Source organism: Etheostoma cragini, chromosome 12, assembly GCF_013103735.1.
Source record: "Etheostoma cragini isolate CJK2018 chromosome 12, CSU_Ecrag_1.0, whole genome shotgun sequence".
In the NCBI taxonomy this organism is placed as follows: Eukaryota; Metazoa; Chordata; class Actinopteri; order Perciformes; family Percidae; genus Etheostoma; species Etheostoma cragini.
The window spans coordinates 8,839,293-8,862,656 of NC_048418.1; the positions used below are offsets into that span (position 1 = coordinate 8,839,293).

General features: G+C 40.4%; 2 protein-coding genes across 5 annotated transcripts; one reads left to right on the top strand and one right to left on the bottom strand.

The window, feature by feature from the left end:
- The first annotated feature begins 791 nt into the window (after nucleotides 1–791).
- Nucleotides 792–3,639, top strand: LOC117953983 (calcium-activated potassium channel subunit beta-3). Its single transcript, XM_034887410.1, has 3 exons — nucleotides 792–1,006; nucleotides 1,990–2,164; nucleotides 3,117–3,639. Exons 1-3 carry the CDS (start codon nucleotides 792–794, stop codon nucleotides 3,483–3,485), a joined length of 759 nt encoding a protein of 252 aa, XP_034743301.1. The 3' UTR covers nucleotides 3,486–3,639.
- Nucleotides 3,640–5,895: 2,256 nt separating this feature from the next.
- LOC117954189 (phosphatidylinositol 4,5-bisphosphate 3-kinase catalytic subunit alpha isoform) lies at nucleotides 5,896–23,165 on the bottom strand. 4 transcript variants are annotated; one of them, XM_034887765.1, is made up of 21 exons: nucleotides 22,770–23,165; nucleotides 21,277–21,692; nucleotides 20,802–21,011; nucleotides 20,443–20,693; nucleotides 19,835–20,080; nucleotides 19,519–19,604; nucleotides 19,309–19,414; nucleotides 18,238–18,390; nucleotides 17,620–17,754; nucleotides 17,268–17,392; nucleotides 17,018–17,099; nucleotides 15,298–15,462; nucleotides 15,039–15,142; nucleotides 14,606–14,777; nucleotides 13,467–13,573; nucleotides 12,605–12,726; nucleotides 11,919–11,997; nucleotides 11,568–11,738; nucleotides 10,644–10,761; nucleotides 10,417–10,568; nucleotides 8,571–8,841 (listed from the first exon to the last, which is right to left on the bottom strand). In XM_034887765.1, the coding sequence occupies exons 2-21, from the start codon at nucleotides 21,626–21,628 to the stop codon at nucleotides 8,571–8,573; spliced, it is 3,207 nt and encodes a 1,068-aa protein (XP_034743656.1). In that variant the 5' UTR covers nucleotides 21,629–21,692; nucleotides 22,770–23,165. The 4 variants fall into 4 exon arrangements, with proteins under 4 accessions (XP_034743658.1, XP_034743656.1, XP_034743655.1 ...); XM_034887764.1 differs by having other exon boundaries at nucleotides 22,613–23,165; XM_034887766.1 differs by having other exon boundaries at nucleotides 22,924–23,164.
- Between the last annotated feature and the right edge of the window lie 199 nt (nucleotides 23,166–23,364).

A 23,364-nucleotide genomic window follows, 5' to 3' on the forward strand; every position in this document is an offset into this window, starting at 1 on the left:
ATCTACCAATCTGATATTTTTTTAGGAATACATATTCATGACTTACATTTTTTAAAAGCACCAGAGAAAAAAAGGGCCCTTTTATTAAGTAAGAAAAAGGGCAGGTGCTCAAGCCCTGTTTGATGCCTATGTGTGTACTTGCATCTCCGCTATATAGAATTATGGGAAATGTAGGTTTAAGTCTTTTTTCTTGTAATGTTCACTGTAATAAACTGTAATACATTTTGTCCCCTAACTTTGATACTTTGGTTTGCTAAGACATTCCCATAAGCAGCTGTACTTTGTGTTAAGTTCTAATGTTGGCTTGCTTACATGCTGAATTAAGATTGTGAACACAGTAAACATTATACCTGCTGATGTAAGCATTTAGCTCAAAGCACCATTGTGCGCAAGCACAGTCTCACAGAGCCATTAGCAGGGCTGTTTGTGTCTCTCACTAACATCAAAGTACTATGTTAAAAACAATACTAAATTGCCAGTGTCCCCCTTTCAAGTGTAAATTGTCATTGTCAACATTACCAACTAACTTCTGACTAAATAGCTCAACTAAGAAATGTAGTCAAGGCAATCGTTTTCCATTTGAGCCCAACATTTAAACTGGAAAAAAACGTAGTACAATAAAACAAATCTAATTAAAATGTAGTTGGAAAGATTAAAATTAATTTAATTAACGAAATCATTTCACAGGTCAAACATGAAATTTGTTGATGCATTGACTTAAATATCTTATTTGTATCACTGTTGGAATACATCTCTGGTTTGTGTGTGTGTGTGTGTGTGTGTGTGTGTGCATGGGTGCGTGCCACAGAGAGCTCCTTCACACAGCACAGGAGCAGGAGTGGAGTAGAGGACTGGATGGACGCGGAGAGCAGCGAGCTCGGACCAAGTTACCGGTGTCGAGTGTTGGGGAAGACAGAGCCATCCTGCTGGGCTTCACCATGATGGCCTTCTCTGTGCTCATGTTCTTTGTGGTCGGCATTACTGTGATCAAACCTTATGTTAATAGGTGTGGTTTGTCTGCTGACGCTGGAAGGGATGTCATATGACAGTACTATGGCTTATCATTTAATTTTTAACAACACAATTTGATCTGCAACATAACAATTGTTTTCTTCATTAATTTAACTCATGATTATATATTTTTGATTAATTGAGTAATTGTTTGGTTAAAAATAGCTTACCAACAGTCCAAATCCAAAATATATTACATTTTTGGGAAAAATGTAATATCGTCCTGCTTTTTCCATTGCAGATTAGTAAAGCCTCATGCATGAGGCAAGCATGGCTGGTCGAAATATCCATAGGAAACTGCCATGACCTAACGCCACACACACACAGAAGACATATTTAGTTTCAAAAGAAGTTCCGAAGCAGCAACAAAAACCCGCTGGCTTAACTATTTAAACACAGCGGGTTTATTCAGGACGCCCCCGTCTGTCGGAAGCAATTATGACACAATGAATAGTGACGATTCTCTCCGACGAATCAGTAGTCTGCAGGTTTTCACATCACCTTTTGGTACAGTCTCAGCTTTCTTGGAACATCAACTGAGTTAGTACTAAAAAAAGTACAACTAAAACAACTTTTGAACATATACGTTCCACCAAAACAAATTCCTTCCCGAGGCTATTTTGCAGCGGCACCGCGGCTCTGTCCGGCGATTAGCGCCACCCACACAGCGCTGTGGAGGAAGGTATGGCATAGCAAGACTAAGGACAGCAGAGCACTCCTAATCTCTGTTAAACATCATGAATTAGTAAAAGGAAAAAAGATTTTGTTTTCTTGCGATAACAAGTTAATTATTTCATTATTTTTGAGATAACAGCTTTTTTTTAAATTACAAGCATGGCCAGTATCGCATAGCTTCCATTCACATCAGAGATCTAAGAAGTAACAATTCTTGCCTTTCTGGTGTGAGTGTGTTAGCGGTTGAGGTAGAAGGGTTGGAAGCCCTGGCTTGGGTACAACAAAATGTTCTTTGTATTCCAGCAACTGGGAGAATGAGGCCAGCTGTGTGCTGCTGCAGGCCGTCACCATGGAGGAGTGGGTGGACTGCAGAGGTGTGAGCACTGTGCCTTGTCTCAGGGTGACGGTTAACCTCACGGACTCCAATGAGAGTGCTTTGCTCCACTTTAACGAGGAGTCAGTCTTCCTAGCTTCTGAGGTAGGCAGTAAATTCCAGGTTTTAGGTCTTAAATATAGTTTATTAACCTCGGGTTTGGCTGTGCTTCACACCAGGTATGGCTTGTTGACTTTAAGTTAGGAACATGTGCAGGACACTCAAGGCCCTTAAGGAGTGGATTTGAGCATTAAGACTTTATATCTATGTACGAAAACTGACATGTAGGACCAATTGGTGTAGTAGAACTTAATTTTGTAATCGTCCATGTTCATGATATTACTGTATTAGGAGATGCTTTCATGCTGCACTTCTGCTCTATTCAGAGAAAATGTGTGTCTCACACTGGGCTGTCTTCAGGTGAATTCTTGGCATATTGCTATCTTGAAGCAGCGGGAAGTGATTGGCCAACAAAAACTTGGTCTAAAGTCAATAGGGCAGCATTTCATTGTTGTTTTAACAGCGCATTCGTAAAATGCACCTAGACTTCTGCACAGCACGCACACTGTTACACACACACAGGGAAGCGCAGCAGCACACAAGCATGTAAAAGACTACAAATAAAAATATTAAGGTTCAAATCCACCATCGTAATAGCAATGCACCAAGGTAAAAACAGGCCAGGCCTTTCAAAGGGAATGGGAGATGACACTCTGATTGGTTTATTGCATGTTACGCCCAACCTATGAATTAAGGAAGACACTAAGTACAACCCTTTTGAACCCAGCGCAGTGACCCTTTTTCCGCCATCAAACTAGCTTAAGTGGATTTGGACAGGCCCTATACGCCGTGTGCTTCACACAGTGCGCTAAGATTGTTTAAAATAAGGCCCAGAGTCTGGAAGGGCTGTTCCTTTTTTAAACAGACAAAAAGACTAAATCAAAAAAGAACCTTGTAGCTCGTCTCATTGATTGCAATCAGCGCTGCCAACTGTAACAAGCAGGTCAAGTGATAAAAAATGACACTTGACTCATATATCTCCCCCCCACCCTCCCAGTGTTTCTACATACCCAAATGTCAGATGGAAAGAACAGAACTTCAGGATGAAGTCCTGAAGGTAAAAAACAGCTTGGACTCTCAGCTGGGGAGCACCACATCATGCTTCACAGACCGCGCAAGGCACCCCAGGGACGTCATCTTGGGCAGGAAGTACACCTTTAAGAAGACCCTGGTTGCATTGCTGTGGCCCTGTCTGATGCTGGTTGGTGGAGCTCTGCTGGTGGGCCTTGTGAAGCTGACACAGTGCTTAGCCCATCTCTGCCCTGAAATGGGCAGTGAGGCTTCAGTGGGCAGGCTGACAGTGACATCAAGGCAGGGCAAACTTTACAGATGCTTCCGGAGGTCCATCATGCAGTCTCCTTCATGATGTTTGTAGTGTTTGTGCTGCAACATGCAAAAAAATTGTGAATTAATTTGTAACTTGTATACAATGTGAAACAGGGCCGGAATGTGTAAATCTGAGTAAAAGGAAATGTAAATTCAGTGTTTCAAAAATCCAAGAAAGTTAAAATTTAAGCCAATTCTCTATGCGGGAGTGTGCTGTCGATTCGACGCAGAAACATAAAACAGCCTTTAGGATTCAATGTGGCACGTGTATGTATAACATTAAAACATGATTTATGAAATAATGCTATCAATTAGAATTGTACGCACTAGAAAGGTATGTATAAAGACTTTAGGCAGCGCACAAGTATTGCAAGCTCAGTTTAATTTGCAACTCAATGTTATGCAAAATATGTAGTGGGCGGTCCTTGACTTAATAAACGTTGAAGACCTCGGCAATAAAGGATCTGGGGCCTGTTGCACGAAACCAGTATAAGGGATTAAGCTGGGATATTCAAGTTATCCTGGATGAACTTAGCTTTGACTTGGTTGCACGAAACCAGGTTGAATAAAACCCAGCCGAGTAACCATGGAGATTTATTCTTTGCGGCTAGCCTGGTCCAGAGCAGGCTAACAGCCAGGCTAAGATTAATCCTGGAGTCTCATGTGTAAAATCAGCTACCGCTCAGATCCGACATAAACGTGTTTAACAGTTATTCTGTTGTCTTTTGAATGTGTTCTGCTTTATTTTATTAACATGCATCACTTGTCGCTATTGTTGTCATGAGTTTGATTTAAACCCTAGGCTACTATTGCAGTTGTTTAGATGGTTGGAAATGGTCGCACTGGCACCCAGAAGCGGAATCGCATGTGTGTTGAGGCTGCCTGGCATGCGGCCGCTGCCCAGTGGCCGCTGCCTGCCGGCAGACCTGTGCTTCGCATCAGTGTCCACTCTGTCTGTAAAAGTAGAGACGAGCTGCACAGCCTCCGCTGTCTGTGCAGCTTCAGGTTTATACAGGACGCTCCGGAGATTAAGTGGGACAATGCGACTATAAACCCAGATGACATTTTAGGGCAGACTGGTCAGAGACCAATACATTCAGGATTTCATTTTATCGTTGCTTGTCCTTCTCTAATAAAAGGACAGTTTGTGTTACTCCTTAATATGTAGGCCTAATGTTTGTTATTGTTTCATAGCCTTCTCAATAAGTCTCACATCACTGGACCAACAACATGGCCTATGTACCTATATAGTGCAGTTTACATTCATCACACCGGGAACACCACAATGCTTCTTAATGTTTTGTCTTTTTGGTGTTGTCACTTGTCAGAAGAATAAAAAAACATGAATACTGTTTTACATATATGCTCACAACGTTTTATTGATGTCACTTACTTCTTTTTCTAGTTTTTGTCCCTTTCTGATTGTTCTGTATGAACATTAATTGCACAAAGATATTTAGAATTAGACATAGCGTATAGAGATTTGTGCATATGGTTGTAAAACATGTTCTTGCGTTGTAAGCCCTTGGGGTACATTTACCGAGAAAAAGTTATTCCCTCTGCTCACTTTTAAGGCAAGTAGGCCAAATAATAATACATTTTATTTACGGTATATTGTGCTTTACATGTTAGGCTACTCAAAAGACACTTTAAGGAAAAAAACAGCACATTTATCACATAAAAACAGATGCAGCAATAAAACCAACACATGAATTTAACATATTTAAAGCAGTTAAAACACAGTGTAGCCTACAACTTTGTTAAAATGTGGAGTGAGTAGTAGGCTAAGTAGATATTTTTACATCCTCACACATTCAGTCAGTCCGCTATAGTCTGTTGGGCTGTTTTCTCTCCGTTTGATAACAGCCGTATTTCCTTTTTGCATATCATATTCTTCAACTCCTCGTTACTTTATATTAGAAGCTGCTGCTCATTGGGTGAAACATATGGCGCATGCTTCATCTCTGTTTCTGCATCAGTAAATCTGTGATCGATACCGTGGTCTATTTAAGAAAGCCATGAACGTGCACTTATCCCAGCTATCTACACCACAGCTTTTAGCTGATCCGGGGCATGAGGATGGGCATTTTGGGTTAACAACACTGGAGTCACTGCAGTCAATGCTTAACAATCACACTTACTTTGTTGAACTTTTAACTTCTTCCTTTCTTTACTTTAATTTTTTTTTAACTTAAAAGTCAAAGTTAAGGACCAATCCTGAAGCTTTATACCTACCAGTACAGTTCACCCAGTCGTCTTTGTGTTGTTTTCTAGGGCAAGATTGAGACAATAGAAGATTGCACCAAAAAGGATTTTTTTTTACATTCCCAAAGCCTTAACCCACATGAATGTCAATCTTTACAAAGCACAACAATGCAAAAGTGCCTTGTAGATAATACAAACATGTTGACCAACAAGACAATGTAATAACAAAAATGCCTAGTAATCTATTTAGATAGGGAGAAATGTTTTTATTTAACAGTACAATAAATGAATGCATACAGTTTATCAGACATGGTCATATGAGGATGACTAAAACAAGTATTTGATTTGATAATTGTGATATATATATATATAGATATACATCTATATATATATATAGATATATATATTATACACACACACATAGATGGTTATAACAAAGTCTAATTCTTTTCATTTTCTTTCTTTTTTTTTTTTAATCATGCAGGGTAGCTTCTTTCTCATTGTGCTTCCAGACTTCCACTGCGGGCTAAAGATCTCCACTTGATGTGAAGACTGGCTAACAACAGCATTAAGTTGCTGTCCTTCATTCAACAATCCTCTGCTTTGTCATTCATATCGTTTCAACAACTAGAAGCTGTCTCCTGGGTTTTGTATGAGGATGGTGCATGTTATGCATGATTTCACCTTTTAGTTTTTTTGGTTAGCGGTTACATATATGAGTTTGCTTACATTTAAAAGTACAAAAATATATTACCTCTGTACTCAAGAAAAGCATTTGCACATGTAGTAGCAATTATCTGTATCTGTTACCTTCATTGTGACTTTGTTGTACCTTACACAAGTAACAAGGTCCTTTCTATACATCAAATTCAAGTAAACAACATCAGGTCAACAAAACAAAAAAAGTAGATACTCAAGGACCTCATGCATAATGCAGTGTGACAAACAGAAAAAAATAAGTACAAAGGGAAGTAGCATAATTTAGGGAGTTCTTCCATAAAGTATATGAGGTCTAGTTTTCTGAGTTCGGGTCCAGCCCACTGCTCTGTAGCCTGTACAGAAGTGCATGCATCTCAGCATTTTTAAGTCCATACCAATGTACAGAAAACAAAAATTGGACTTTCAGACGGACTTGAGTGTCTAGGAAACCGACCTGTTGTGTATCATTTGGTAAAGCTGGAACATCTACTGACATCTTACGTAATTGTCAGTGCAGTGAGCAAACCTGCAAAGACTATTTTTCCCACACATAAGAGACACAATCATAGGAAAGAGGAGGGAAGAAGACACTTAAAAGGTTGAAAAACAATTAACTTCTGTTACTTTTCTTTACCTGGGTGTCATGATCTGGGACCATGTGGCATATGTAAGGAGAGAATCACTTAAATTATCTTAGTATTAGTGTTAGAGAATAAGAGGACAGGAGGACAGGAGTAAAACTCGACAGATCAAACATTTTAAAGATGGCTTACATAGAAGCTCCAAATATAAACCTGGTAAGGAGAAGAAAAAGGTAAGGTCCAAAGGCATTTCTCAGTTCTTATTGTTGGGAAGAAGTAGACGATCCTGTAACAGTGCAGCATTTTTCTGTTCACTGCACACTTGTCTGTGTGAGCATGTCGGCAGAGATGCATTTTTCTCTCTACCTTACTCTGACATCAACTTGTTGTTGTTGTGATATACAGTAGGTATCAGAATCACAACTTGCATAGTGTAACAGCACAACACACAAAAGGAACACCGCACATCGTTTTCCCCTTCAACTCTGGCCTTAAACAGCTGAATAACAGACCAATTCATAAACTCTCATACAGCTGAGCGTGAGAAAGGTTTTCTCTAGTCCGTCTGTGTTCCGACAGTGTGGGGTAGATGAAGGACATTTGTGCCTAACATTGGACACAGGATAATACTGATAGACGAAACAAAACAAAAACAAATACTGCAGAGATCAGTGCTACGAGTACACATGAGATACTTGGAATAGTAGTGACTATTTTGTTTTTTTGTTTTTGTTTTAACAATAAGACTGCTGAGTAGTGGGGTTAAACATCTAGTACTTTGGCTCAGTAGAAAATAGACTCAAAAAGGAATATGTAAACCGAATGCATACAAGTCCATGGATATACTGTTGTACAAAAAGTCAGTTATCTGGCATGATTCTAATCTGAGTATATGTCATCTGTAGGCTACAAATAAATCGTTATTTCAGTTGCTTTAAAAGTGTTAAATGCTAGTGTTTAACAACACGACAACACGTTTTCTGTCAGTCCTGTAGTAAGAGTGTTTGTGATTGTTTTTTGTGATTGTAAGGGGTAATCATGATTTAATAGGCACACACCAGGCTTGCCATTGTCCTTTTCATTCTGTCAGCTGGTCTGGCTGTGTGCGCCAATATCTTCCCCGTCTTCATCAGTTTAAAATAGGTAATGGAAATAAAGCAGTTACACTCTGTCAGTTCATCATGTGAAAAAGCCAACTGTGCTCATGGTACACAACTTTGTGATGTTCCTTTCTTAATGCTGATGGTTGTAGATGTACTTGAAAGGAATACAAAAAATATTTGCCCAGTTTGTTTAAACAAAGAAGGGCAAAGATGTCAAGGTCCATAACACTTGTTTAGTTCCTATGAAGAAAACTGATGAAATATAACTCCTCCCTGTCTTCTGACGTCCATAGTGCAGGAATAAGAAATTCAGAAACAGGGGCATTTAGGCATTGCGTCCCTGAATTAGACCCTTCTGAGCACATTTATTTTGTGGTGCGCTGGCAGGTTTCAGAGTCACACGCTGGCAGACGTATTAACCAGGTGTTAGTGGGTTTGGGAAAATACCTAGCTTGCTTCTCACCATTCTTTTGATTCTTAGTGTGTTGTCCCACCGCTACAGTCCTTTACTCCTTTCTTTATGTATCAGTCATCACTTCAGTTCATAGCATGCTGGCGGATTGTGTGGAAGATCCAGTCCATCTTGGTAGTCCAGCCACCGTGGTGAGCGTCGTTCATCTGCTTCATGAAGTAGTCCAGGGCCTCCTGCTCTGTCTTGTCCAAGGCTAGCGTCTTTCTGATGTAAGCAATGTCGTCAAATGACTGCAGCTCGGGCATCCCTGAGCCCAGCATCATGGAGAAGAGGTTGATGAAGAGGTTTGCGTGCTGTCGGATTGCCAGGTACGCCTTGTAACACATCTCCTGGAACCTGAGGGGGGAGGAGGACACATGCCATTATATTGGTGAGGACTGGTGAGTTAAATCGACTGTCCTACACACAGAGTTTTCCGGGCAGACACACAGCTGACAACCTTGCAGACTTGTACCAGGGGCCCGTACAGTTCCAATCTGGGGAAAGGGCTGCATGTGTCCAATTAGGGACGGACATTCAATTAAATTTTTTTAGTTGATCGTCGGGAGAATTAACGATTGACTACCGATTAATCATTAATATTTTTACATTAAAATTCCTTATTTATTTAAATTCTTATAAATTAAATGCAATGAAAGTACAAAAATACATCGTCAATGAGATCTTAATTACAAGAAAAACTTGGGGCAGTTAAACTGGACGTTTGGTTAGGCTAAACTTGAAGATATATGCGCTGCGGTGCTCTAAAGCAGCGGAAGCTGCAGCTGCGAGCCATAGTTTTTAACGGGAGAGCCTCGTTTGTTCCAAAATAATAAATAACAACAAAAGAATCATGTCATTTGAAACAATAACTTAACCAAAAACATATTACTTAGATCTGTTAGGTTTTGTCAAATGTATCTCAAAACTATCTAAGGCATGGAGTCAAGAAAGACGGTGAGAGCTTAACCATTAAAACTAGTAACTCACACATAACTTCTGCACCAGTCTACTAATTTTTGTTGAGAAAGATAAGCATGCTGACATGATCTGGGGTCAGACACGCCGCAACGTGGTGACTGTCAGTCCAGCCGCCAAAAACACCCATTCTGAGGGGACTGACGTTGCGATTGGGACAGGTACCTCCGTCCTAACTTGGCCAATGTTTGCGCTCCCCTCGTCCTCGTGTCAGACAACACAGCCTCATCACCTCCAGGCTGTGGGATAGCCGCCCTACCGGTCTCTACCGCTTCTACTCCGTGCTAACGCCGACTTGATGCTGGGTTGAGACTGAGAGCAGGATGCACCGACACCGTCATCAACCAGGGTCGATGCACTTTAAGTGGTACATCATTTGAGTTGTGACCGTGTTGTACTTATACACGGCATTGCAGTGTTTGCAGTGAACTAAATCGTTTTTTAAATCAAAATGGTCCCACACTTCACTTCGCCTACTTTTGAAATCAAAACCAAAACTCGCAGGTAACTGAGAATGGCGTCAAATATTGCCCCCGTGTGGTTAAAGGTTTAATTGCTGCAACACAGTAAAATTAAATTCATTGCTTCAAGACTCACACTACAAAACGCAAACTGCATTAGTTTAATTAATAACGAATTAACGTGATGAAATGAATTCTTAACGATCAATTATCGATCGATGATTAATCATGGCCATCCCTAATGACAATGCATGTAACATCGTGGCTACGCAAACAGTACAAGTCTGCAGCTGTCCGTGGGTGCTGAACGCGAAATGTAGGCCTGTGTCCAAAGTTCCTGGATGGGTGACCTGGGACTCAGTTGCCCGTTTGTCAAATGATGGTTAATAATTGGTTAACACGGATCAGAGGAAAAAAATCTAAGTTAACTCAATCTACCATTTTGATTTGGCTTTGGTAGATACTAGAATAAACTGGGTATTGCTGGTGTTACCTTTCAAACTCCCTTGTTTTGGTGCACTCTTGAGTTCCTTTGCTAATAACGATCAAGAAGTCCTGTGTGAGCACAAAGGGCACACGTTCTCTCTTGTATCCAAACTTCTTCTTTTTGTGGTCGAGGAAATGGCCAAAGTCTATGTGGAACAGCTGAGAAAACATAAGTAATAAATTAAATAACTACTTAAGAGAGAAACAGAAAGTATATCAAAATTTAATATTTACCTGTCCATCATCTTTGACCATAATGTTGCTATTGTGTCTGTCCCCTATGCCCAGGATAAATGTGGCTACACAGTAGCCTGCACACGACCGCGTGAACAGATCGATGGCCTGGTCATACCTAAGGAATCAAACAAATGGAAAATACTTCAGTCTCAGAGTGGATTGTGAGGTTTGTAGACACCACGTCTTAACATTATCACTAACACCTAGGTCTGTAACGATATGCAATATGAAACCGAAATCGCGACACTGAGATCCACGATCCTCTGTGAGAAGGCAAAATCGCGACACACCCTATCCAACTTCCAAAATTATCCTTCCTGTCCAGATCCAATGCTACCACATTTGCTGAATAAATTTAGCTAACTGTAAAGATGGGGGGGGGCGCACAGTGTAACGTTATAAATGGCCGCTGTTTCCCGACTGTTCAGTAAACTGCCGTTAGCGTCCTTAGCACCGGAGTTAAATGCTGACCGGGCTGGCTGCTAGTTGGCTGGGGGCTGACCGTGGATGTGTCCCCGGACCGAGGCAGTAATGATAGTGGATGGTTGCTGATGTTGACATTCTGAAACAATTTTGGAAACATTAATTTTAAAAAAGGTACAAAACTATTGAAATTATTTAATATCAATAAATAAGGGCTCCCTTGTGTGTTGCAAAGTGGCATATAATTAATGACAAAACAATGCCTGGTGGGTTTGATGTATCGTCTCACACACACACACACACACACACACACACACACACACACACACACACACACACACACACACACACACACACACACACACACACACACACACACACACACACACACACACACACACACACACACACACACACACACACACACACACACACACACACACACACACACACACACAGAATAGAAAAGCTGTTTAAATCTCTATTTTTACCACTTACATCTCTCCCTTATTTTTATCCTTAAGCCACTGATGCAGAGTGTGGCTGTTGAACTGCAACGCCCCCTTTAGGCCTCCTTTACATTGAATCTGCATGATGGTGTGAGAGTTCCTCACCACCTCAATCAAACCAACACAGTCACCGATTGACAGACAACCATATGGCAACATCCTGGGAGAGGAAGGACAAGAAACATAAAGAGAGGCAGAAATAATTAGGGCGGAGGTGATGACTTCATACTGAATGACTTGGTGGCTTGTAGGGGTTGCCACCAATCCACATTCTGATACTGAGTGCAGAACATGAAAGTATCCGGTGCCTGTTAATGTTATGGTGAAGTGAGGAGCCTACCTGAGATCAAGGCCTTGGTTTTGCCAGATGTTCTCCATTATCCTAATGATCTGCAGTGTTAGCATGTCCTGCCTCAGATCTGTGGAGGCAGAGAGAGAGAAGACGGTAGGTGACAGTAAGGTGAGAATTAGCTGCTTAGCTGCTCTTTGATCAACTTCATCATGCATTATGGAGCAGAGCTTTCAATGTCAGTTTTGTCACAGATGGTGCAACAAAATGGTCAAGCAGCTGCGGTAAAGTGTGATTACAATAATAGGACTTGTTCTTTCTGAATTCCATGTACAGAGCATGAATGAGGTTGTGTTTGTTTGCCATGATGTGCCCTACAGGTTTAGACTTAATTATGCTACATGCTCAGCAAGAGCTTTTTCCAAGCCTATGTGTGTATAAGTACACAAAGGCACGGATGGGAAAATAGAGATAGAGGAAGCAAGAGAGATACAAGAGGGGAAACCACAGAACTAGAACAATAGAAAAAACATTCCAATTCAATCAACACAGCAGAATGGTCAAAGCTGCGGACATTTTTATGTGTACCGTCGCCATTGCAAAAAACTGGTCGATCATCCTGTCTATGGTCAAAACAGCGCTGAGCGTCATTTTTTTTAACTAGTCAAATGATCATAGCAAAGAGTTAAATGTACATTCTACTCTCAATCTATTTCTGTATGGAAAACACAACTAACCATCTCCATTTTTGAAGATGATTTCGTTGTTCTGAAAGAGCAGCTCTGACATCATATCTGGGTTTTCCCAGTTAAGCCATAGAGGTCGCTTGGCTGATGACATCATCCTGCATTCCTCCAGGCTGAAACAGAGACAGGGATATGTTCAAAGAGGAAATGTTACTGTGCATTATTAGCCAAATATTTGCACCATTGTCTTACTTAATTTTTGTGTTGTTTCTCATATATGTACCTCCACACCTGTGATAAATATGTATATCTGTACATAGTAGTCAATGTTCATGTTTACCTTTTTCAGCTTTATTGTCCTTTTTTATCTATTATGTCCATTTATGTGCAATTACAGTACATTGAGTAACAAAAAACAGAGTAAACTTCCTTTTTATGTGTACACACTTTATCTGATATATTTGGTTTTCATCTTAACTGATTCCCGTGGACTGGGTTTACTGTAAAATGAGTTTATGATTTTCCTAAACATACTTCAGCCACACACAAAACACTGACATTTTATTACATATAGTCTGGCACAACGAATGTATGTAGCTGGGGATGAAGCCTGACGTGCCAGATGTCCCTCCCCTCTCGAAATTGCCGCTATTGGGGGTTAGTTCTGTACAGGATAGTTGCAATTGGTTTAAAGAAATACAAGGAGCCAGAGTGTTGTTGTTTTTTACCCTATCCTAGAATAGACAGGTGGTGTAGCCAGACCATACTGACTAGGTCTGTCAATGCGAGACAATATTACATAAATATGTTAAGGCTTGAAGATGAAAAGGCAAATGCAATACCTGCAGTGGAAATAAATATTAAATGCCAGCCATATGAGAGGAGAGAGTTATATTAGAGAGTGCTGATGTACCGGAGGTTTCCCAGCTGATGTGCAGGATTCAGTGGGGAGGTAAAGCTCTGCAGGGCATCCATGTAATCAGGCCTTCTCATCTGCTCCACCAGAAACTTCATTTGAACCTTGAAAGAGAGAAACCAATGTATGAGTTAACAAAAAAATAGTTTCAGACAGGTGGCAAGTCACTCAGCCTGGTAAATATATAGTAAGTACAGTCTCCTTGGTGCTTCTTTTCCTCAGCAAAAGGATTAACCTTTCACAATGAGCAGAATGCAGTTTCACATAGCATCGGTTTTGTGCTGTGCTTCTGGGTGCTGGTTATGTCATCTCGGAAAAGGCGATTACTAGCGGTGTGACGAGAGACTTCCATTTATTTTCATGACCACTTATCATTGCTCTTTAACGTTGTATGTAAAGCAGCAGAAGGTCAGTCGGTAACCAGGGACATGAACACGCGAGACAACTTTTAACCTCAACAAGAAAAACGTTTTGACCTCGCAAAATCTCATGCTATTACTGATTCCATAATGTTGTATTTAGATCTTAAGTCAGTTTGATAGTTAGCTAGATAACCAATGCATTGGCCAAGACTCATCCACACTATGACTGATACATGTGCTACTGGCTATAACTCTTAGTTCCTTCTTGTAGCAAGCACTTAAATGTTAAACTTAACAATATTTGTGAGCGAGTGAACAGTTTTAGATTACTACAAATAAGACTGTTTACTATTTGTCACATGACAAATTATTTGAATATTGTCATTATAACAGTGGCCTATTCAAATTAAAGCCATATTTCTATTAAGGTAAGGCCTTTGTTTACTTTATTTTAGCACAATCATAGTAAATAAAACTTTATCTAATGTACCCTGTTTTAATTATGAGCATCCCTGTGCTCAGAACTGTATTAATTTGCTATAGTTGCTTTAGCTTTTATAGTGAAACCTCTACCAGTGTTAACCTTCATTAACATTAGCAGCTGAACATCAAGAAAGCTCAGCAAAATACAGTCAAAGTGAATTAATTACAATTATTAACAGTATTTTTGTAAAATATGTAAAACAATCTGTGGCCTGATTGTTCCAGATGTTGTCAAGATTGAACTCAATGACTCAGTGGATCACAATTAACAGCTGCCGGCTGTCAGATTACCTTCTGTGCCTCATCTTTTTTTTCCTGTTTGAGGAGGTCAGTGAGATTGATGAGTTTCTCCATGGCCTCCACCTGTCTGCTCAGGTGCTTCAGATACATGCCACAGGCCCGGCAGTACGACTCTAGCAGCAGGCCAAACCGCTGACTCACTGTCTTGTTGTGCATCTCTGACCTGTACACAGGTAGGCAGGAACGAAAAAAAAAAAAAAAACATTAGGAGGTTTTTAGTGTCCTAATGGAAAATCTGTCCAGCCACACATACACACGGGTAGGCACAAACACACACGACTGACATCAGCTGTTTCAACAGGACTTTTTTGAATTCAACGTAATTGGAGACCAGACAGTTGAGTGACATTCAAACATCAGTTTAACCTTTCCAGCCACATACAGCTCAAAATTCTTGAAAGAAGACCTTTTTAAATGAACTCACTTTAAATGCCAGAAGAAGAAATGTCCTATCCTCTGATTGGTTAATGCTCTTTTCAGCAGAAAGCGTGCAAGTGGGTTGTCAAGGTACTGCTCATACTTTAGAACCTGGTCACAGGAACAAAAAGCATAGTAAATACAATGAAAAACATAATTTGCCTAAAAGAATTATACTACAGTAAATTTAACATCCAGTTAGAATAACATGGCATTTACATTATTTAATTAAATTGAATTTCAAATGAGATGAGGATACAACACACCTGAACCAGTTGAATGAGGTACTGTGAGAGTTTGTCGTCTGTAAGGTATTTCTCAAGGCACTTTACGGCAAACTCTCTGATCATTGGATCAGGGAAGTTGCAATCTAGCAACTCCATGGCTTGTTCTGGCTTGATAGCAGGCCAGTCCTTCAGAAGACAATACATCTGTAATGAAATAAATAACACTTACTTCAAATAAATATATATATATACACATACACATACATACATACATACATACATACATACATACAGTACAGGCCAAAAGTTTGGACACACCTTCTCATTCAATGAGTTTCCTTTATTTTCAAGACTATTTACATTGTAGATTATCACTGAAGGCTTCAAAACTATGAATGAACACGTGGAATTATGTACTTAACAAAAAAGTGTCAAATAACTGGAAACATTTCTTATATTCTAGTTTTTAGTTGCCTGCCTTTGCTTTTTTGATAGTGCTGCAAACCCTTGGTGTTCTCTCAATGAGCTTCATGGGGTAGTCACCTGAAATGGTTTTCACTTCACAGGTGTGCCTTGTCAGGGTTAATTAGTGGAATTTCTTGCATTATTAATGGGGTTGGGACCATCAGTTGTGTTGTGTAGAAGTCAGGTTGATACACAGCCAAGATTGAATGTGTCCCCAAGTGCAGTCGCAAAAACCATCAAGTGCTAACACGAAACTGGCTCACATGAGGACCGCCCCAGGAAAGGAAGACCAAGAGTCACCTCTGCTGCTGAGGATAAGTTTATCTGAGTCACCATCCTCAGAAATTGCAAGTTAACAGCAGCTCAGATTAGAGACCAGGTTAATACCACACAGAGTTTTAGCAACAGACACATTTCTAGAACGACTGTTAAGAGGAGACTGCGCGAATCAGGCCTTCATGGTCAAATAGCAGCTAGGAAACCACTGCTAAGGAGAGACAACAAGCAGCAGAGATTTGTTTTGGCCAAGAAACACAAGGAATGGACATTAGACCAGTGGAAATCTGGGCTTTGTTCTGATGAGTCCAAGTTTGAGATCTTTGGTTCCAACCGCCGTGTCTTTGTGCAGCACAGAAAAGGTGACCGGATGAAGTCTACATGCCTGGTTCCCACCATTGGAGGAGGAGGTGTGATAGTGTGGGGGTGCTTTGCTGGTGACACTGTTGGAGAATTATTCAAAATTGAAGGCTTACTGACCCAGCATGGCCACCACAGCATGCTGCAGCAACATGCCATCCCATCTGGTTTGCGTTTAGTTGGACCATCATTTATTTTTGAACAGAACAATGACCCTGAATACACCTCCAGCAGTGGAGTCAAGCTAATCAATAGAATGCTAAGAGTGTGCAAATCAGTATTCAGAGCAAAGGGTGGCTACTTTGAAGGAACTAGAATATAATTTGATAAATAGTCTTTATGAAATAACCACCTATTTTAATATTCTTGACATGACAAATGAAAAGTATTTTCTCATTTTATTAAGAATTTTAGTGCTAAATGAACGTAAAACGCTGTCTAAAGGATGGCCACTGTTTAACGCTGCGATAAAAACGATATAGGAAAATATATCAAGAGATATTATTATATAGTTTTGACAATATACATCGTCATATCGCCCAGCCCTTACTCTTTATGTAATATCAGCTGAGTTTTATTAGTATAATAACTAAGTTAGGCACATATCCATTTCACCTTTTAAATTAAAAGGTGTCAGCAGTAGACAACCTGAGCTTACCTGTGCAATCTCATCTCTGGAGTTCCACTTCACAGCCAGGAGGATCTTGGGAAGGATCTCTGGCATGTTTACGCAGTGTTGTCTAAAAAAGTTAGGGGAGAGAATACATTTGTTACAAATTTAATGACATCTAGATTAGCCCCACATGACGGTAGATAATGACTTTTTTTTTATTTTAATTACTTTGCAATGTAATGGTTTTAAGCACTCAGAAACCCCCAATAAGAGTATACAAGTGCACACACATTACCTGTGCCTCCATAGAAAGTCTTTCTCCTGCTCAGTGATTTCAGACAGTGGGTCTCTGTTACACACCTGGCGTAGCTGCTCATTGTCGGCGTCGGTCAGGGGGTTGTCACGTGCCAGTCTGTTACTCTATGACACCATATATAACACATGTAACACATAGTGTAATAAAAAAACTGAACAACAACGTCAGCACTAAGTTATCTCCCATAAAACTGAATTGAAAGGGTGATATTAAGTTCAAGTGTGAGTGAACTACAATGCAGCAGCTTCTTGGGAATGAAAATCTGATTTTATGATGAGTCTGATAGGGTGCAACAGAATACATATTAAAAAAGAAATGCTTATTATCTTACCAAACCGGTGTGGCAGTAATTAAAGCCAAGCTCTCTGGATATATTCCAGTTTGCATGGTCCTCAATGATGGTCATATCAGGGTACTTGACAGGGCAACTGAAATGGTCAAACTCCAGCTCCAGACAAGGGGTTTCCTGCAAGTTTAGAAAGGGGTGGAAGGGGACAGGTGTTTACTATGTTAATACTTATTTAATTAAGTGGAAAAAGAGGTGTGGTTGATTCAATTGACGCGGCTTAAACTCTGAACCCTACAGGTTGTCACCAACTCAATGAGGCTTAAGAAGTCAGTCACAGACACAAGAATAATGTTTGAAAAGTTTTGGCTAGATTATGTTTTGCGCCATGATATTCTTTCTTCTTGGTGTTTCAAGATTCTGGTCCATGTAACTGAAAGAAATCTTCATTGACAACTACTTTAAAATCATATACATTTTTGTATTTTGTTTGCAAAAAAAACTACAACTACAAAAAAAAACATCCAAAGTAAACCAATGTCTGTTTACATTTAAAATATCTCAATCAAACCACTCTTTTCCCTGTAAGAAAAAAACGAGACACTACTGGAAGCACAACAGTGAGTGAGCATTATGTTCAGAATGTTGACATTTGCTGTTCACCTTGTTTGGGTTGGAGCCTGTGACACCAATAGGGTTGAGCAGGTCTTCTAGGCCATGTGGGACAGGCCATAGGTTGAGAGCCATCTTCCCTGCTACTAGTGTGTGGGTGTAGTCAAACAGGTTAATGTTGCCCCAGGCAAGAGGACAGTGCTCCTGCAGAAAAATACCAGTAAGATGATGCATGTGAAAATGATTAAGAGAGCCAACAGCCAACCGACTTTAACTGCTCTGATTTGAATAAAAACTGTACAAGAATAGGGCACCCAGATAGCTCAGTGGGTAGAGCGGGTGCCCATATATAGAGGTTTACGCCTCGACGCAGCCGGCCCGGGTTCGAATCCAGCCTGCGGCCCTTTGCTGCATATCACTCCCCCTCTCTCTCCCCTTTTACATCTTCAGCTGTCCTGTCCATTAAAGGCCTAAAATGGCCAAAAAATAATCTCTAAAAAAAAAAAAAAACTGTACAAGAATAGATTGAAATCAAAATATGGACAAAACACTTAACCCTAAGGTTTTCATGAAATAAAACCTGTTTTTTTTTGTTGTTGTTTTTTTTAAGCAAAAAACATTCAATTTATTTGGATTCGGTAATTCCCTCGCATTACAGTTGCTTTCATTGTAAGTGACAGTGTCCATCATTGCATATGTCATTAATATCAACCTCGTCGTTTATTGTTCACTCTCCCGTCTCAGAGCTCAGCTGTATTGAGTTAATGCTAATGCAGACCCAATATTTCTGACTCCTGCCGGTAAAACTTTAACTCCGCCCTACTGTTGTGGAAAAACATCTTGCACCATGCTCATTATGAAATCAGATTGCAGTTGCTCATGACATGATGGAATTACTGATTGAATTCTTCATTAAAACAATGCTAGTTTGTTTGGCTGCACTGCAAACAGAGAAGTTGCTTTTCGATATATCGTTTTAGGAAGAAGATACTCAAGGAGTGTTTGTCGTAATTTTGAAACACATTTGTAGTTACCACCAGACCAGTGACCCCATTGCTGACTAATCAACCAAAGCTGAAATCATAAGCAATTTTAACTTCATTGTAGCATTTCACTGCTAACCTCTTTAGCTCCTTTCCTTCCTTTCACAGAGCAGATGGAGAGGCATAGTCGGGCAGCACAGGGGATGTCTGGAATGTACATGTCGTAATTCAGCCACTCGTTCCACCTGGAATAAAGAGAGAAGGTACCATTGACATAATCATCACATCGCTGTTGCAAAGCAGAGTGAAATTCCTAGAGTGTAGAAAATTGTTCTTTACTGTGAACTACCTGGGGTTTGAGCAGGGCACACGCTGGGTGTTGACATTGTCACACAACTGCTCTCCACCGTGGTATATTCCGGTCCTGACGTAGATCTAGAGCAGTCACAAGAACAACAGTTTATATACTATCCATCGATTAATAAAGATATCTTTCTCTGCACTTCTGACTGTGTGAAGTGAAGAATACTGTGCACCATCTTCTAATAACCTCCAAGGTACCATAGATGTGAAATTACATTCAGAATTCAATTTTGTCAAACCAGACCAAAGCAAGAAGCTATAAATAAAACAAGATGTTGTCACAGCACTGGACACTGATGTACCTTATCAATGTCTCTGATGTTGACATTGACGTAAGTAGCGCACAGTATCCTGATCCTCAGCGTTCCGTTGATAGTCCAAAGAGACTTGGTGGCTGTTTCCCCATTCATGTAGGGTGTTGCTGTGGATATTCGCCTCGCATATGACGGCATGGTGAAGTTGTCAATGGGCAGCTGGGAATACAGGCTGTCTTTTGCCATTAGCATCAAGTTAGGCATCCGTCCCAGCATGATACAGCTGCGCACATACTGTCAAGGACACACAATGTGACATGCTGAAGTAGCCATGATTGTGACATTTTGAAGCTGTTCATACTTATTGACATTTTGAAGCCATTCATACAATTTTTAGGTTTATCAACATATAAATTATGCAAGTACAACTCAGCAGTAACTGAAACATTCAATACTTTGTCCTTATATCCTGTGATGTTTACAGTACATTCCTGAATCAGCACATTTTACAGACAGCATATTTTCTCATACATTTAATTTCATGTAATGAATGCCAAGCAGATTTGTGTTTGATTATTATTTGATGTGAAATGGATCTCTCCGCCTCTTAGTACAATAGCAACAGATGCAGAAGACATAAGATTACATTAAATTACCTTGTACTGACTCAGAGGGTATTTCTCCAGCAAGTACTCGTCACAGCCACAGACTTTGAGAATGTACTTTCCCTGATACTCCTGTACACACATTTTTAACTGCTCCTGGGAGAGCAGCATGCTACGCGTCTTCTTACGTATGGCTTCAGCAATCACCTGCTCTGGCACATAGTCATGGTTGATCTTCAGGGTATACTTCTGCTTGTCATTGCTGGGTGACACAATAACCCATATGACCACAATGATTTGACCTAAGGGAAAGAGAATAAAAGATAAAATTGAATCAATATGATAGAATTTTTAGACACTGCATTTAAACATTGCCAAATATATTTTGAGCACAGAACAAAATGTCTTACCTTTATCTAGCTTGTTATAGATGTGCCTGGGAAGTTCTGCACAGGATTCTACATTGGGAGGATATACGTATAAAGCTCTGCTGTGGGGTCCGTTACTGTCTCTAAGGTCCACAGCCTCTTTGCAAACATTTAAAATGTTCCTTCTGAAGTCCTGCACTTCTGAGTCTTTCACCAAATCAAACTCACATATAGGCATTCCAATTGCAAAACCTGAAAGGAAAAACAGGTGCTTAATTCACAGTCCAAATTTCCCCGTTGTGAGATTAATAAAGGATTTTGAATTTTAATAAAACATGTGTTGTTTTTTTGCATTTTTCATGACGTGAAATTTGAGCCTTGAAAATATACAGTGTAACACATGAGACAATATATATGACAAGTTAAAGCCAACAGTATTGTGTTCCTCCTCTTCACTGCCATTGGTTTTTAAAGTATGTTATTGTTTTCTAACTACATAATAATTCATATACCATACCTATCTCTCTGTTGAGAATTTTCTCTTCCCTGTTGCCAACTGGCTCAATGACTTTAAGGAAGGCCTGGAAGAGCCTAAGATCGCACAACCTCCTGGTCTCATCGTAAAACTCCTCCCGCTCTGCCTCTTGGGTGACACTGACAAAGATGTAGGAGCTCTCCTCCTGCAGCAGATTATACAGAGGGTACTTCCTGGCCTCTTTGAAAAGCTCATGCTTGACTGTGATCAGAGTGGCTTCCCGGAGACATTCCAACGTGAGAAGCATGCCATTTGGCAGAAGGCAGTCGACCAGTATGCTGGGGGGCATCAAGTGCATCCCCCATAGTTCTCCTGAGGAGGGCCTGGGAGGCATGGTCGTGCCAACAAATCCGCTATTTTCAGAGCCCGGTAATTACCAGATGAGCGATGTCAACCAACTATGAAAAAGAAGGAAACAGAATTATATAAGAACCACTGACCTGTGCAAAATCATGCAAAACGCTTTTGGTAAACATCTGACTTCCGCGATGCTAGAGTTGCATAGTGACAGCACGCTAACGGATAAATACACACTCCTAAAAGGTGCCCCAGTTTAAGATAGGTTGCCAGTATTTAGTAATTGGGTAAATTTACTTTCGTTTAGTTTGGCAGTGGTAGCAACACATTTTATGTTCAATTTAATGATAGTATTTAACAAAATAATGTTGGAAATCGTTAACAAAATGTGTTGTATTTTAACAATATACTGAAAGCAGCAGAAAAGCAGTATCGTTATCGCGAATATTCAACAAGATTATCAAATATCCCATATTTTCCGCGTATCGTGCAGCCGTTTTTCAAGTATATCGTAACCTATAACATTAGCAGGTAACCCAAGTAGCTAGCTATATCATAACGTGTCATCACATCAGAGACAAAACTTCAGAGTTGGTGTTACAATAACTCATGCTAACTTAAAGGAACCAATGAATGCCAAGTGCTTTTAAATTAAAGAACTTCAACAGTTAGCTATGTTAAATGTTAACGTTAGCTAACCAGCACTACCCACACGTTAGTCAATCGTGGCTATTACGGCTAAGTTATAGCTAGCTGTAGCCAGGACTTGACAGCTACCTCGACTTGTTTGTTCTGTGCTACTGGTGGGTTTACGTTAGGTGTTGTTTGTAAGCTAACTGTTAGCAAGTTCACTAAGCAGATCAATGCCATCTACAATATGTAGCTAGCTAAACCTCGAGATATAGCAAAGCCAAGTCTGACGTTTAAACGGGCGAGACCCGATAGATTGTCGCGTGATTAACTGTTCCAATTAACAAGCGACCACAAAACAACAACAACAACAACAACATATATAAGCTACCTGTGTCAGATAGCTAGCTAACGCCAACCGGTTAGCCGCGAAGGTAGTCTGCTAGCAGCACAATCATTAGCAGCGGCTAGCTTGGGAAGTCTCAAGCAGCGGTGCTGGCTCTAACGTTAGTCCATCCAAACAATGACACCGAGGGGTCGGAATAAACCCGCTGAGGTGGAGAAGAGACGCCGCTAGCTTCCAGTGGTGTTGTCAATATGCTGTAGTGGAATAAGTCTAAAATACTTCATGATGTTCTTCATCGTGCTGTCCCGAAAATAAACTGCACACTTGGGTAACTGTTAGCACGCTAGCTCCAACACTTAGCTAGCTACCCTGTTCGAAGGCTGCTAGCAGGCTCATCATCATGGACCGCCCTCCCACACAGAGAGAGTTAGCTGCTGGAGAAAGCTGTCATGAGATGAGACTGGGAAGGGAAACCGCTTGTCCACTGCTTTCGTTAATAACACACTAAAAGCCTCTTAAGAAATTCCACGAAAGAGAACATGAGAAAAAAACTGTGCCGTCTGTTGCTACAGACAATAGACTGTACAGACAGTCGCCCAGAGCACATCCTGTCACCGGCATGTGCGTAGAGGGAGCCCCCAGAAGAAAAAAAGCTGGAATGAGGAAAAGTGTTACTGATTTGATTGCATGAAGTGTTTTATTGCTTCTGCATAGGACGTTATGTTCCCTCTTCTTTCTGCTGAGTAACTTTAAACCCAAATAACATTTTAATGGGAACGTTATATGCCACGGGCAGA

Coding starts and splice junctions, on each gene's coding strand:
- LOC117953983 (XM_034887410.1), top strand. CDS start 792: ATGGGTGCGTGCCACAGAGAGCTCCTTCACACAGCACAGGAGCAGGAG. Junction 1,007..1,989: donor ATCAAACCTTATGTTAATAG/GTGTGGTTTGTC, acceptor TTTGTATTCCAG/CAACTGGGAGAATGAGGCCA. Junction 2,165..3,116: donor CAGTCTTCCTAGCTTCTGAG/GTAGGCAGTAAA, acceptor CCACCCTCCCAG/TGTTTCTACATACCCAAATG.
- LOC117954189 (XM_034887767.1), bottom strand. CDS start 21,628: ATGCCTCCCAGGCCCTCCTCAGGAGAACTATGGGGGATGCACTTGATG. Junction 19,415..19,518: donor GTGCCCTGCTCAAACCCCAG/GTAGTTCACAGT, acceptor TCTTTATTCCAG/GTGGAACGAGTGGCTGAATT. Junction 13,574..14,605: donor AAAAAGATGAGGCACAGAAG/GTAATCTGACAG, acceptor CTCTCTTTCAAG/GTTCAAATGAAGTTTCTGGT.